Here is a 14,034-nt window from a genome sequence, read left to right on the forward strand (position 1 = left end):
ACTAATCATAATATAAAAATTAATATAAAAACTTTAAAATTAGAATAGTCAAAAAGTCCAATTGATACAACCCTATTCCTAACCCATGTACACTAGGGCTAAAAAATTCACTAGTCCAACTTTGTTACTCTTGACATCAATATAATGTGTTTTCAAATAAAACTAAGATCAAATGAAAAATTAAAAAAATTATATTTTAATTTATTTATATATATACTAAATAAAAAATACATCACAATAAGTAAAAGATTATCTATTATATATATTTTTTAATACATAAAGCTTTATTATTGTTAAATAGTAATGATATATATTTTTATATACTATTCTATAAAATATTTTTATAATTCTTAATTTAATTAAAAAAATTCATTTATAATTTGTTCAAAACTCATTAAGCTATGTTTAATAAAAAAATTTTATTTTTGTATGTTATTGTTCCTTACTTATTACTTTTTAGTATGAAAAAATTAATTTATATGTTATTTAGTATTAATGCATGCATGTTAATAAAATGATTATTTTTTATTAATTACTATAATGAAACAACTAATGTTATTGAATTATTTATACTAAAAATACTCAAGTTATTAGCAGCTAGTTAGTAAAAATTATTCTTAAAATAATAATTAATTTATTATAATAATTGAATGGTAATATTTATTTTTAATAATAATTAAAAAATTAATAAAAAAATTATTTTTCTATTTTAAAGTAATAAATAATTTGAAATAAATGTAAAATATTTAAATAACATTTAATATAAAATAAAATGAGTATACTTATTATATATATATATATATCATTTAGATATAAATATATAATTAATTCTTTAAATTGTTAAAATTTAATATTATTATTTTTATCATAAAAATAATATTTTAAGCCTTAATTAGGAGAGTACTACAACGAATGATAAGGAAACGGAAAAAAAAAATTAACAATGATAACATTATTTTTATAGTATAAATGTATATATAAATTTATACACATTTTATAAAGATATTTGTTATTCATTCAAAGTTTACACTATAACTTCTATAATTTATGGTGATTTTTTGAAAGCAATTAACAAGAAAACTAATAAAAGTAAATAAAAAAAACGTGTTTTGGATAAGAACAATTGTACGTACTTTGTTTTTTTTTTTTCATACAAAAAATAAGTAAATGTTTAAAAATATGTTAAAAATTCAATAATTATGACTAAAAAATTCAACTATTAATATTAAAATAAATATAATACCTAAATGTAATTAAGTTATAAAATTTTCATTGTTATTAATTTTTAAATATTTAATAATAATATTTTCTTAAAAAATTAATTTCATATGTTTAAAATTAATATGATGTTAATATTTTTATTAATTAATAATAGCATACTTTTCAATATATTTTGTGTGTTAACAAGTTTTTGTTCGTTGTTCTTTAAGAAGTCGATTGATTATCCATTTGACATCCATAATTTCTTCACACGATCTGATATAAATGCCAAAAAAATTATTAAATGTAAAATTTTATATAATTTAACATTTCTAAATATATAATCCGAAAATAATTATTTTATATTTCAAATAATATATTATGTCAAATAAAATAAAACAATAAAGTATCAATTAATTTTTGAATCATGTGAAATAATGGTTAGATTAATAAAATTTAACATATATAAAAAATATTAAAAAAATAAATTGACAATGATTATTCTTAAATTTCCACCCATCTCTTAATTATTAAATCAGTCTTCTCTTAAGTAATATGATTTTAAAATTTTCCATATTTCACATGTGTTGATTAATACATGTATTTGCTAATTACTCTTAAAAGTTGGGTAGATATTAAAGTAATAACAATTATTTGCAGGCCTATTTACAACGTGATGGAATGAATTAAATATTAGAATGAACTTTGGCAGAGTTGAAACGTGCATGAAAGGAAACGTGTCAACTCAAGCAGATTGAAGCTGTGCCCTTAATTAATTGGGGAAAAGAAATTCATATCGCATAGTGTTATCTTTATTTTCCTTTACCACATTAGACAACAAGCCTTAGTCAGCATTCCACTAGGACAACAGGGAAGAAGGGTATATATATGCTTAAATCAACCCTATCGCATAGCATTATTCAATTGTTTCCTAAATTGACCAACCCAACTCACTTTGAGATACATGAAAACACATGAAAGGAAAATTCTGACACGTGATTCAACCTGTTCTTTTCAACTTCAACTATTGCACCCCAAAATAAAAACATGATAGATTTAATAAACCATCCAATTGGAGACCAAGAAGTCCAATTATTTATATTCGAATAGTGTCATTTTCTATCAACACTAATCGAATCACGTTTGAGAAGCCAAAGATTCAACTTGGGCCTTTCCACAAGGTCCCTTTGTCCTAATGTAAAGTCTGTATTCATCATATGTCATTGGTGAGTACAAGGCTGGCCTATCCTCTGTCACTAGCTCCTTTGCTGGTTCAATTGCTAAATCACTCCTTGGGTTGTAAAAGAAGGCCAAGGAAACACGATCTTGATTTGAGTTCACTATCACCCTGTGCTCTACACTCTTGTATATTGCATTGCTCAGCACCTAAAAGATAAACATGCCATTCAGCTTTCATTAATCAGTTGCCAATTGTTCAAATCTGAAAATGGAGTTTTCATGCATTGAAAAATTATTATTATTATTATGTATTTTTATCTATAAAACCAATGTGGTTAAAGTAAACAGTGGTGATATAACAATTTGCCTAGTTAAAAGCTTTGAATATTATAGAGTGAGTGAGGACCTGAATTTGGTCCCCAATGTTGATGATGAAAGCATTTGGGACAGGCTTAACTGTGATCCAATCATCTCCTCTACGAACTTGAAGACCAGATACAAAATCATCAGGGAGAAGAATGGTCATGCCACCAGGGTCTGAGTGAGGGGAGAGACCAAAAGTGAGATCAGGTTGTGGGCACTTTGGATAGAAATTCACCCTTAGGCAAGCACCAATTTCACTCTCTCCCCCAAATGCATTAAGGAGAAATTCTTCTTTCAACCCAAGATTTATTGACATCAACTTCAGTATTCTTCCTCCTAGCTTAACCACCCCCTCTCCATATTCAGCAATCACTTTCCTATTATCACAAATCAACAATTAGAGAAACAAAAAAGTACAACTTTGCTAAGGATTTGTTTTCATTCTTTTTCTTCATCTCGGATAGTGACAACATTGTACCATCAATATAAAGTGCTCCTAGGCTAAGGTCCTACATAAATTTATATCAAACAGAGACATCAATTCAATTACCCAAATATGTTTCCTAATGACACTCCATTTTCATGCATAGAAGCAATTAGGTCCCAGTTAGAATTAAAATATACTATGCAGCTCGTGAGTAAAATTTACTGACATCTCTGTATGGACAATGAAAAGATAACATAATTGAATATGGCACCATTCTTTTACTAGTAAACTATATTTTATTTTCTCAACGCCAATTTCATTGTTTGTTGGTATATGGGCATGAAAGACGCGAATGATGCGAGATTTTAAGCGTTTTGTCATATGAAAATGTGGAGTTATTCTAAGATGGAACAATTCGACCGAAATGGCAGCTAATAGGAGTTTTGGTCCATCCAATTTCACAAAGCACTCGTGAATCTTTAATGTCTTTAACGTGGATCTCTCTTTCCTATAACATATTCTCCACACACTGGCCACTAACACGTTTTTTCTTCAATTTTATTCCCCTTTATCCTAAATCTTTCTTTTTTTTATTCTCAATATCTTTTTATAATTGTTAAAACCTGGCCTCTGCACAGACCTCCACATGTTTTACATGCAGTGTGTTGAGTGTACGTGTTTTCTCTTGAAAAAAAGTGTTCAATGAAGCTGCAGCACCCACTGCTTCTGGTAGTTACAAGTCTCTGAACTTGTCAAAAAGCTTTCCTTGTTTTTCCATATCAAAAAGCTTTTGGTTTCATATTTAAATAGCAAAACATTATTATCGCACTTAATACTATAATAATTATTTAACAACATACTTTGAATTTTAAAAAATTTTTTTTTTACTTTTTTGAATTTGTGTCAGAAAACATCTTTCAAAAACTTTACATCAAATTAATAAATTGATTATTTCAATTCATGTGTAACACGGCTTTGCCCGGCACAATTGACAGGTCCAAAATTCTCAATCCCACTTTTTATTCATACCTACAACCCCCAACCCCTTTTATGACCTTAATATAATGAAAAGAGCTTCACTTTAATTAGTTGGTTACCCTATCATTCAGCAACAAATATTAAGTAAATATAAGTATCCACGTCCGCATCTTAACAAACAAGACAAAATAAGAAAACACGGTTTAGAAGCGAAGAATAAAAACATGAGAAAAGAAATATCCACATCCTTATTAACTTTGACTCGGTTAATAGTGATGAGTTTAGATAATTAACTGAATAATTTTAAGTATATGATCTAGTATCTCTTTAAAAAACGTAGTAAAAGTACGTTTTAAAGATAAATGCTTCTTTGACATTAACCTTAAGAGTTTTCAACTTTCACTGCGGGTTGAAATCAACAGAGATCATTGTATTTATTATTAATTCCATTTGTCATTTGTCGTGCATGTGTTTCTAATATAAAGTTTAAAATAAATGTTAATAAAAATAATATAATTTAGATCATTATATTTATTTTTTATTTTACATCCCATCACTTATTGTATTTATTATTATTTTTATTTATCTTTTAAATCCCTAAATACATAGGCTGCTGTTAAATTATCATTCTTCTAAAGAGTAATATTATTTCTACTGTAATTTTACACAATATTTTTTTATCACTCTCTGTCACATTATCTATTTTATCTCATGCTTTCTTTTCTTATACTCCTATCTCTTTCATTATTGAGAATATTATTGTGAGAAATTTACCTAGAAACAGTATTACTCTTTTCAAAATAGAAAGCTACCAAATAAATAAAGTATTTAGATTATCAAAGAGGGATATTAATTAGAGGTATGGTATGCATATACCTTATAGATGGCGGAAGAGAAGGCCACTTATCTTGGTTCCTAAGTGAGGGAGGCATGTAATGAAGAAAGAAGTAGTCACTCCAATCCAAAGTGGCTCCCTTATTCACACCCAAGCGACTTCCATAACCCTCATAAGTGGTAGGAGAGTTTGCATACTCCTCTTTCACCTCAAGTGGCTGGTTAAAGAACTCACGCCAGAGTTCTTTAACACTCTTCATCAACTCATGGCTTACACCATGGTTCACCACTTGAAAGAACCCCCACTTCCGGCACGCTTCCGCGACGTGCCGGAGCACCTCATCCCGGAGGACTTGATCCTCTCCGGAAAGGTGTTTAAGGTCAATGACAGGGATGTTAACATGATCATGGTCATGTTCAATTTGAGAAGCTTGGTAAGAAGCAAAATTAGTGGTTTTGGAGGGTCTTTGGGAGTGTGGCCTAATGTAGCGTGCTGGGATTGAAGTTAGGCCACTTTCAGCTAAGGATTGGACTCGAACAACTGGTTCTGGCCATGCTTGGCAACTCATCATTTTTTCTTTTTATTTATTTTTAGTGTTGAACTTTTGGGTTGTAGAGAGAACTAGAGAAGCACAAAGGCAAAGAGGGATTGGAGGGAATTATAGCTAGTGGGTTTAAGAGTGTTTGTAGCTTGCTGCAGTGTGATTGAGAGCAACTAAGAGAAGGCTATATATAGATAACATGAGATGCCATAATTTCGGCGCCGTGATGAAATTGAATTGCTTATTGTTGTGGCCATAATATTCTATACGTCCATTAAAGAAAAATATTATATATTTATTTTATCTTTGATATAATTCGTATATTTTATGTGATTAACATATGGTACACATGTGAGATCGGGATTAGAATATAACATATTGTAGCATTCACTGTAATACTTCTTAAAATGGGACAAAACATGTAAATTATGTTAATTATTGCTACACCTTATGATATCACAGAACTGCATTTTGATTCTGTAAAAGGTGAAATAGAGGAACAACAAAGCAGATCAAAAATTATTCCGTTCTGTTTGTGTGCAATTGCCACCAAAAATATCGTTATGTAATAATCTTAAGGACACCATAGTTCTTGATTACAGATATTGATCACAATGTTATTTTTCGTTTTTCAAGTTATGTTCGATAATTAGAGTTAGGATCCCTCGTTAAATTTACTTATTTACACAATTTAATAATTTTTTATAAAATGTGAGATTAATTTGAAAGTTTTTATTAAATAAATTAACTTTATAAAAAATAAAAATTAAAACTATTACATACTTTATTATCTTATTTTATTTTAATAGATAATATATATTAAAAATATAAATAAATATTAAATTTTAAATAATATACTTACAAATGTCTAAATTGCATAAAATATGATATGTATCATTAGAAAAATAATGTAAAATAATTTAATAGTTGAATTAATCAATTTTATGTTTTATAAAAAATTCTCAAATAAAATTAAAATTAAAATTTAACATTTAGTATTAACGATGTGACTTTAATAAGAAATACTATTCGAATTTAGTGGTTTCTTTTGGGAAACTAACACTAACCAAATAATATATTATTGTAGTATAAAACACATTTTTTATATAAGGAAATTTTAATTTTAACTTTTAAGATTTGATTTAAGCAACTAATAATGTAAAATTTATTTTTTAAAAAACAATTTATTATATTTCTATAATTTTTAATATAATCAATGTGTTTTTTAACAATTTTTTTTTTTTACATGCTTAAAATCAACTCTTAGAGGTTAGCAAAAGTTTTTTATATAACACATACTTTTTGGTCCCTTTTATAAAAATAACTAATATTATATTTTTTTCCTAATTATAAAATATAAAAATGCATTTTCATCTATAATAATTGCTAATTTTTTATGTTGTTATTATTGTAAAATTTATGTTGATAAAACACTCAGTCGTTACTAATATAAGTGGATATATTTGTCTAATTTAATATGTAAATCATTAATTAAATTATTTAGTAATATAGATATTCTTAGAATATGCTATAAATTTATGACATATAACTAAATTAAGTTGGCGTTGATAATTTAGTTATTTCTTTTTTATAAAAATGACCAAAGAAAGGATTATACCAACAATGTACTCTATATAATATTACTTTCAATATTATTTATGATAAATAATTACTAATTTTTTATTTTAATTACAAGAAATAAATATATATTTTTGAATGCATTAATTATTAATTTTATATACCCTTATTCATTGTAAAATAATATGTAAGACATCAATTTAACTATTTAACTATATAATATTTGTGATAAAATTACAACATATAACTAGGTTTATTAATTTTAACAAATAAAATATTTCCCAAAGTTTGAAAGACTCTAATAACGCAAAGCTATTATTAAATTGGGTAGATATGAAGAAGAATCACGTGAGTATATTAAGGCAGACAAAATTTACTAATAATTTTTATAACTTAAGAAAATTCCAGTTATGAATGAGAAGATATTTTAGTGTACCCCAAAGAAATATCAATATCAAAGCAGAAAAAAGGGCATACAGCTACTTCGTCTGGTTTTGTTGGACAAGAAAATGGACCAAATTGTATAATTTGCGCCTAAGTGTGACTCACTCTTCTCCGGCATCGACATCGTTTTGTCACCCTTTTCAAATATTTTTAAATTTTCTTTTTCTTTTTTAATTCACTACTCCTTTTATTTCTTTTTATTTTTCTACCTTTAGAAATTATTTTTTAGTTATCTGCTTACTTAGGATTCAAAATAATGTATTGATCAATTATGTTTAATACTAGCTTTAAATGTTATTTTAAGAATTAAAAAATAAAATTTCTTAAACAATTACATCATAAGTATAAAAGTATAACAAATATTTTTTATTAATAAATTTCTTAAAATCAATCCTTGACTGATGTTAAAATTTTTCTATAATTATTATATTTTTTATTATATCCTTATGTTTATTTAATTTTTAAATACATTACACATTTATCATAAATGAAAAAAAAAGTAATACTGGATTTCCTGTTAAAAAGAAATAAATTTTAATATAAATGAAAATATTAATTACATCTTTTTATTTGTATCTTATTATCGCAAGTAGATAGATAAAAGAAACACTGTTGGGTGTCATTGATTATTTTCTTCTCGCTTCTTTCTTTGAATGCTCTTTTTAGTTACAGTTTTTAATTTATCTTTGATTAAAATGAATTTACTTTTAAGGAAGATAAATTATGTTATTATTATTTGTGTTTGACTAATTATTAGTTGTTGAGCCAAATCATTGAAAGAGAGAAAAAAAATCTGAAACCATGTTAGTGCAAATTGTTATTGGGCCAAGTGGGTAGTAAAATTTTTCGTATTTGTTATTTCATCACATGCAGTAATTACGAAGGCATCATTAATTCAACCTGAACAAGGCTTTAGCCCAAATTGGAACAGTCCCCGTGTGATTCATTTGTCGACGTCTTTCTTATCTCTATGTAAAAACGAGTTTCATTATTTAGACATTGAAAATATTAATATCATATATAATTATTTTTATATTTTTTTAATGTTTTATACATACGTGCACAGCTTCCACTTGAAGGTGTTATACGAATTCCTACTACTATAATTGATAAGGACTTAGCTTAAAATTTGTTTCTATTGTAAGGTATACTAAAGATATGAATAATGAAAATGACTTTAAAAGTCGACATAGCATTATCTCTTGTGGGTTTAAGTCGACAAAGGTACTAGTCTATTTCTTAATATGGTTCACTGGTAGATTTCGTCCACGTGCTCCTCATATTTGAGCTGCCCCATCAATAAAAATAAGTATTTTAGACATAATAATAATAAACGAAGTTTGAACATACCAGATGAAAAGAATGCTCAACACTTTGAACTCGCTTATCCAGTAAGGGCACTGAGTGGTTTATTAGATACTGTAAATCATGTTAGATAGGCATTTTGAGCCCCTTTACTTGAAGTTACTTCGAATATTTGTCTCATACTCTAAACAATAGGCTACGTAATTCTGAATCAAGTAATTTAAATGGTAAACATAAATATATTTATATGTATAGATAGGTGCAAACATGACAATTGAGTCATTTTTTTAAGAAAAATAAATTTATTTAAGCGAATCTTACAAACAATAAAAGATGGTCTTGGAAAACAAAGTAGGGTAAAGGAGCATAAGATAACAGCAGTTCCATATATGAGAAAAGGGAACAGCGAACAGAAGAAACAAGTAAAAGGATTGAATGTTGAATGCTAACATTAATGACTAAAGAAGATTGAGGGTTGTAATGTAGGACAATTTCTGTATTGCCTTTTGGTTAACATGGTAGCCTAGTTTGGATGAAAGGATATGCTTAAAAGCAATCCGAGTTCACAGATGTTATTGCTTAACTCGCTTATCTGAATATACTTTTCTTTTAAGTTAATTTTACCAACATTTCTTTGTTATTTTGTTAAATTTGCTTAAGCAAATCAATTTTTGTTTACATAAAAATTAACTGAATTATTATGTTTGAGAGATATTAAACCTATATATAGTAAGACTATTAGACAAGAAAGTCAGCTTCAGATTAATGTGGATCTGGGAATTATGATTTAATCATTGTAATAATGACTTGGAAGGGTCTTCCTGTTTAGTCCAATCCTAAACAATATTAAAAAATAGTGTATATATATAGATAGATAACATTATCTTTGATACCACTAATAAATTTTATTTTATTTTAGATTTCTCCAAGTTAATGAGTAGATAACTCAAAATAAATATAAAAGGGGAGTTAAAAAATTTCCTGAAAGTCAAGCAAGATAAAAAAATATTACTTTTATTTATCAATAGAAGTGTAATAAAGTACTCAAGATGTATAAGATGGATTATTTTAAGGGTATGAACAGGCCAAGGCATCATCAATCATTTTAATTAAAGATGAATTTTTTTAAGTTAACATATGAGATAATTTATACAGGTACGATTACTTCATTATTAAACAATTTTTCAACGAGATGTTTTTAAAGATAGTTCTTAAAAAGACTTTTATAAAACCATTGTCTAACAAATCAAACAATTGATTGTAACTACATAGTTTTTTTATTAAAAAAAAAACTAAATTTACTTTTTCAATCCCTTATAACAAGATTTTATCTCTTAAAAAAAATATTCAAAGCCCCCATTTGTACTTCATATTTACCTTTTCACAAGTGTCATTGAAACAAGGGAATACATGTTTTAAAATTGACATCATTAGATGTTTTTTATTTTTAACTCATTTTATTTAAGAATGTTTATATATAATTTGGATAAATTATTTCATTAAAAAAATTTAATGACAAGATCTTCTCTTGAGCATTTAAATATAATATTTTTGAAATAGATAAACATACTTAATTCATTTACCTAGTTAACTAATATAAAATGTGTTGAGATAATCTAACATATTTACTTATTAAGCTTTTGACAAGAGTAGTTTACTTTTACATTTTGCTTACTTAAAAACTGTACAAAAAAATTAAGTTGACATAATATTTTTTAAAAATAAAACAATACTCATTATTTTATTTTATTTTTTGTGTTGCACTATATTTATATTGTTCATCCTAACTTATACTTTATCCAATTTGAGCGTCCTTCCATTGACATCATTAAGAAAAAGTCTTTCTTTACATTAATATCAATAAAATTAGCCGCCATGTAGCGAGTTTGATCATCCAAATTTGGGATCTCTTTTATAGCACTCCAAATATTTTCCTTTACCTCTTTGTGTCTTTCTCTTTTCTCCATCAAGTTAGACATTTTTTCAATTTTGATGGCTATGGTCTCAATGCCAACAGATAGCTAGATTTTCTAGAACTTTGGCTTGACTATTGTTCTTAACTGAGTTAGAACTCTTTCTATACTTAAACCTATTCTGTTTATGATTAATTAGTTTTTTAGTGGGAACCTCTTAGCTTTAAGGGGGTTGAGGTGGTGAAATGTTTGAGCAAGGTGATGAATGCTGGTAAGGTGGTTCATAGTGATCTGGTGCTATAAATATATCATTGTTAAGATTATATGAAAAGTTTTTCATCACAAAATCAACATTTTCTTCTCCAAAAGTTGTAACATAAGTATTATCAAGGTCTACTGATATGAAAGTGTACCCACTAGCAGTTCCACTCCCAACAACAATCTTCAATCCTCATAACTAATCATACTTTTTTCTCGAAATTTTTTGTGACTTGGATGGACTAGAAAAGAAAATCTATTTTTAATATATTGAAAATAATATAATGCACTAACTTGTAAACTATTAACATGTTTAGAAGATTACGAAGTAATCTCACTTTTAAGTGTTTTTTCCATACTTCACCACTAGCGGTGAATGTCTTTGTAATTGAGTTCCACCCAAAGCCAGAGTTGTTGTTGCGCATAAGTGTTGACATATTGTTATATTATTTCTTAAACCACTTCATTCAATTTAAGTAATGATTATACGTTTTAGGAAATTTAATTTTAGCATTGAGACAAAAAAGGATGACTTTCTCCACATTTAGTTTGCTAATTGACCTATTAACTTCACGCAATCCATTTTTTATAGCATCCACTATCAGCTGTAATAATTCATCAGAATTCTCCTTGGTCCAAGTTTCATAGTTTTCTTTCTCTTTTCCTTTCTTTTATTATTTTTTTGTGAATCTCCCATTTGAATTACTAAAACTACATATGTTAGAAACTAGTTATATAAATAATTATGGATAAAAATACTTATTAAATTTATATCTCACCTAATAAGTACCTATATAATTAAAAATAATACTATAACCCTGTAAAAGGCTTAACTACTATATATATAAGGTATACATTATTATTTATATATTTTTATATTTAAACATCCATTTATTCAATTAAAAAAAATATTATATAGTATAGACAAATATTTCAAACTCAACAGTTAAAGGTACTAGTTAACTATTTAAAAATCTACAGTTGATTGTAGAGATTATAATACTAACTTCAACTTTCACTTTTTCCTTTTTTGACGCGTGTTATTAAAAAATTACTACTTAAAAGTTAAAATTTTAAGCGTTTTTCGTGTTATATATCTGAGGCATGTATTCTAACTAACTATTTTATCCGTGATTTTCATGTTAGTTATAAAAAAATTAAATATTTTTATTATATATTATTATAATAAAAAATTTATTTTTGTATGATTAGATTAAATATCATAATATAATTTAACAATTAAATAACTTACTTTACAATATATAAATTATCATTCTTTTGTGTTATCACAGTTTTAATGTGTATGAATTCTAAATTGTAAGAATAATATTATATAATAATAGTAAATAAATAATTTGAAATATATTTTTTTTTATCAATATAGCAATAAACATAAATATCAATGGAACAAGATGTAAGTAACATGTAAACACCTTGAAAAAAATTCTCAAATAATTATGATTTCATATAGTAATTAAGTATGTATTAATTTATCCGCTTATTTTATTGGATTACAGCGATGAAGTGAAGATAAAAAAAAAAATAATAATCATAATAGTAGTAATTACACATTAGAAATTCATATTCAAAATGAAAACTTATAAAAAAATATTAATAATAAATGTTAAAAATAATACAATTATATTTTAAAATAATTTATTAATTATTATTTTTATTTACTATGAAGTGCTATTTTAATTGATATTTTAAATTTTAAAACTATTTTCAAATAGCTGTCATAAATACACTACTACTTTTTTTTATTAATAATAAGACTGGGTAAATAATTACAATCCGTCATTAAAATGTTACATATATTTTAACATCCCAAATTCACTTAGTGTTATCATGAAAATTATTCTCTAATACACAAGATTTAACATTTCTCATTACAACAAATAATTGTAAAAATGTCTCACAAAATTGCAACTCGCTTACCCACTTATCTCTCCAAAAAAGAGTGTGCAAACTGCACCCACACTTCTATCCAACTTCTTATCCAGTCATGAATTTTTTTGATGAATAACGTTCAGCAAATTATGTCACCACAAAGAACATATGTTGTGGACTGATGAACGTTGAATAGAAGAAGCTAATCTGTCACACCTAGTTTTTAACATTCGCACCCACAATGAGTTAGAACAATTAACACCTTGCGACAACTATTTATCAATAAGTGTCCAATAGTTTTTAACACTCGCACCCACAATGAGCTAGAACAATTAACACCTTGCGACAACTATTTATCAATAAGTGTCCAATTAAACCACTGCACATTCTTAATGCTCAAGCTACCATTCTTCCGCAGTTTACAAACGGTTTCCCATTTCACTCAGAGAAACTTAATTCTAAGTTTGAAAAAAATATAAATATCTTTTAATTTTTAATATATTAGAATAATCATAACTGTTAATTTATAGAAGACATTCAATACGATTTCAAGTTTATAGGTATCATAGCAAGTACTAAACTTTAAAACTTATCATATCATATAATTTGTAGGTACATAATCACCTATATATTTCATAGTGATGTTATAATTTTTTTGTAAAATAATAAATTTTTAAGTAATTAATTAATATATCTATTAGTTGCTTAATAGTAATAATGATAAAAGAACAATAAAAACAACAATACATTATTTTTGTATTAAATTATTAACTTAGAATTTTTTTCATAAGTCATTGTTTGTCTTATTAATTATTTATTAATATTTTAATGTAAAATGTTAGAAAAAATTAAAATTTACTATTTAATTTATAAGTTTATAATTATTTATACATTTTATTAATAATATTATAATTATTTTATAAAATAAATAATTTGTAATTAATTAATTTATATATATTTATTCTCTTTATATATCTTATCTTGTCATTTACATTTTCACCAAATAGGGGAATGAAATGGGAACAGTAATACAATATTATATATGAGCAGTAGTGCAGTAGTACTAGCAACAGAGAAAAAATAGAGAAGAAAAAAGCATAAAAAAAAGAGAGATAAAAAACTC

The 14,034-nt window shown here is 25.8% G+C and overlaps 1 protein-coding gene across 2 annotated transcripts; it reads right to left on the reverse strand.

Moving 5' to 3' along the window:
• Positions 1-2,163: 2,163 nt before the first annotated feature.
• On the reverse strand, positions 2,164-5,682 carry LOC113863072 (probable 2-oxoglutarate-dependent dioxygenase At5g05600). Of its 2 annotated transcripts, none has more exons than XM_027496479.1 (3): positions 5,024-5,682; positions 2,837-3,119; positions 2,164-2,586 (listed from the first exon to the last, which is right to left on the reverse strand). In XM_027496479.1, exons 1-3 carry the CDS (start codon positions 5,551-5,553, stop codon positions 2,338-2,340), a joined length of 1,062 nt encoding a protein of 353 aa, XP_027352280.1. In that variant the 5' UTR covers positions 5,554-5,682; the 3' UTR covers positions 2,164-2,337. The 2 variants fall into 2 exon arrangements, with proteins under 2 accessions (XP_027352280.1, XP_027352278.1); XM_027496477.1 differs by having other exon boundaries at positions 2,246-2,586; positions 2,786-3,119; positions 5,024-5,665.
• Positions 5,683-14,034: the final 8,352 nt, after the last annotated feature.

This window comes from Abrus precatorius, unplaced genomic scaffold (genome assembly GCF_003935025.1).
Source record: "Abrus precatorius isolate BTA unplaced genomic scaffold, Abrus_2018 Scaffold3, whole genome shotgun sequence".
In the NCBI taxonomy this organism is placed as follows: domain Eukaryota; kingdom Viridiplantae; phylum Streptophyta; class Magnoliopsida; order Fabales; family Fabaceae; genus Abrus; species Abrus precatorius.

What these genes read in the sequence shown, in the direction of transcription:
- LOC113863072 (XM_027496477.1), bottom strand. Translation starts at nt 5,553, where the DNA reads ATGATGAGTTGCCAAGCATGGCCAGAACCAGTTGTTCGAGTCCAATCC. An exon ending in TCTCTTCCGCCATCTATAAG is followed by an intron (nt 3,120 to 5,023) that starts GTATATGCATAC and finishes TTGTGATAATAG; the next exon opens with GAAAGTGATTGCTGAATATG. An exon ending in ACATTGGGGACCAAATTCAG is followed by an intron (nt 2,587 to 2,785) that starts GTCCTCACTCAC and finishes TTTATCTTTTAG; the next exon opens with GTGCTGAGCAATGCAATATA.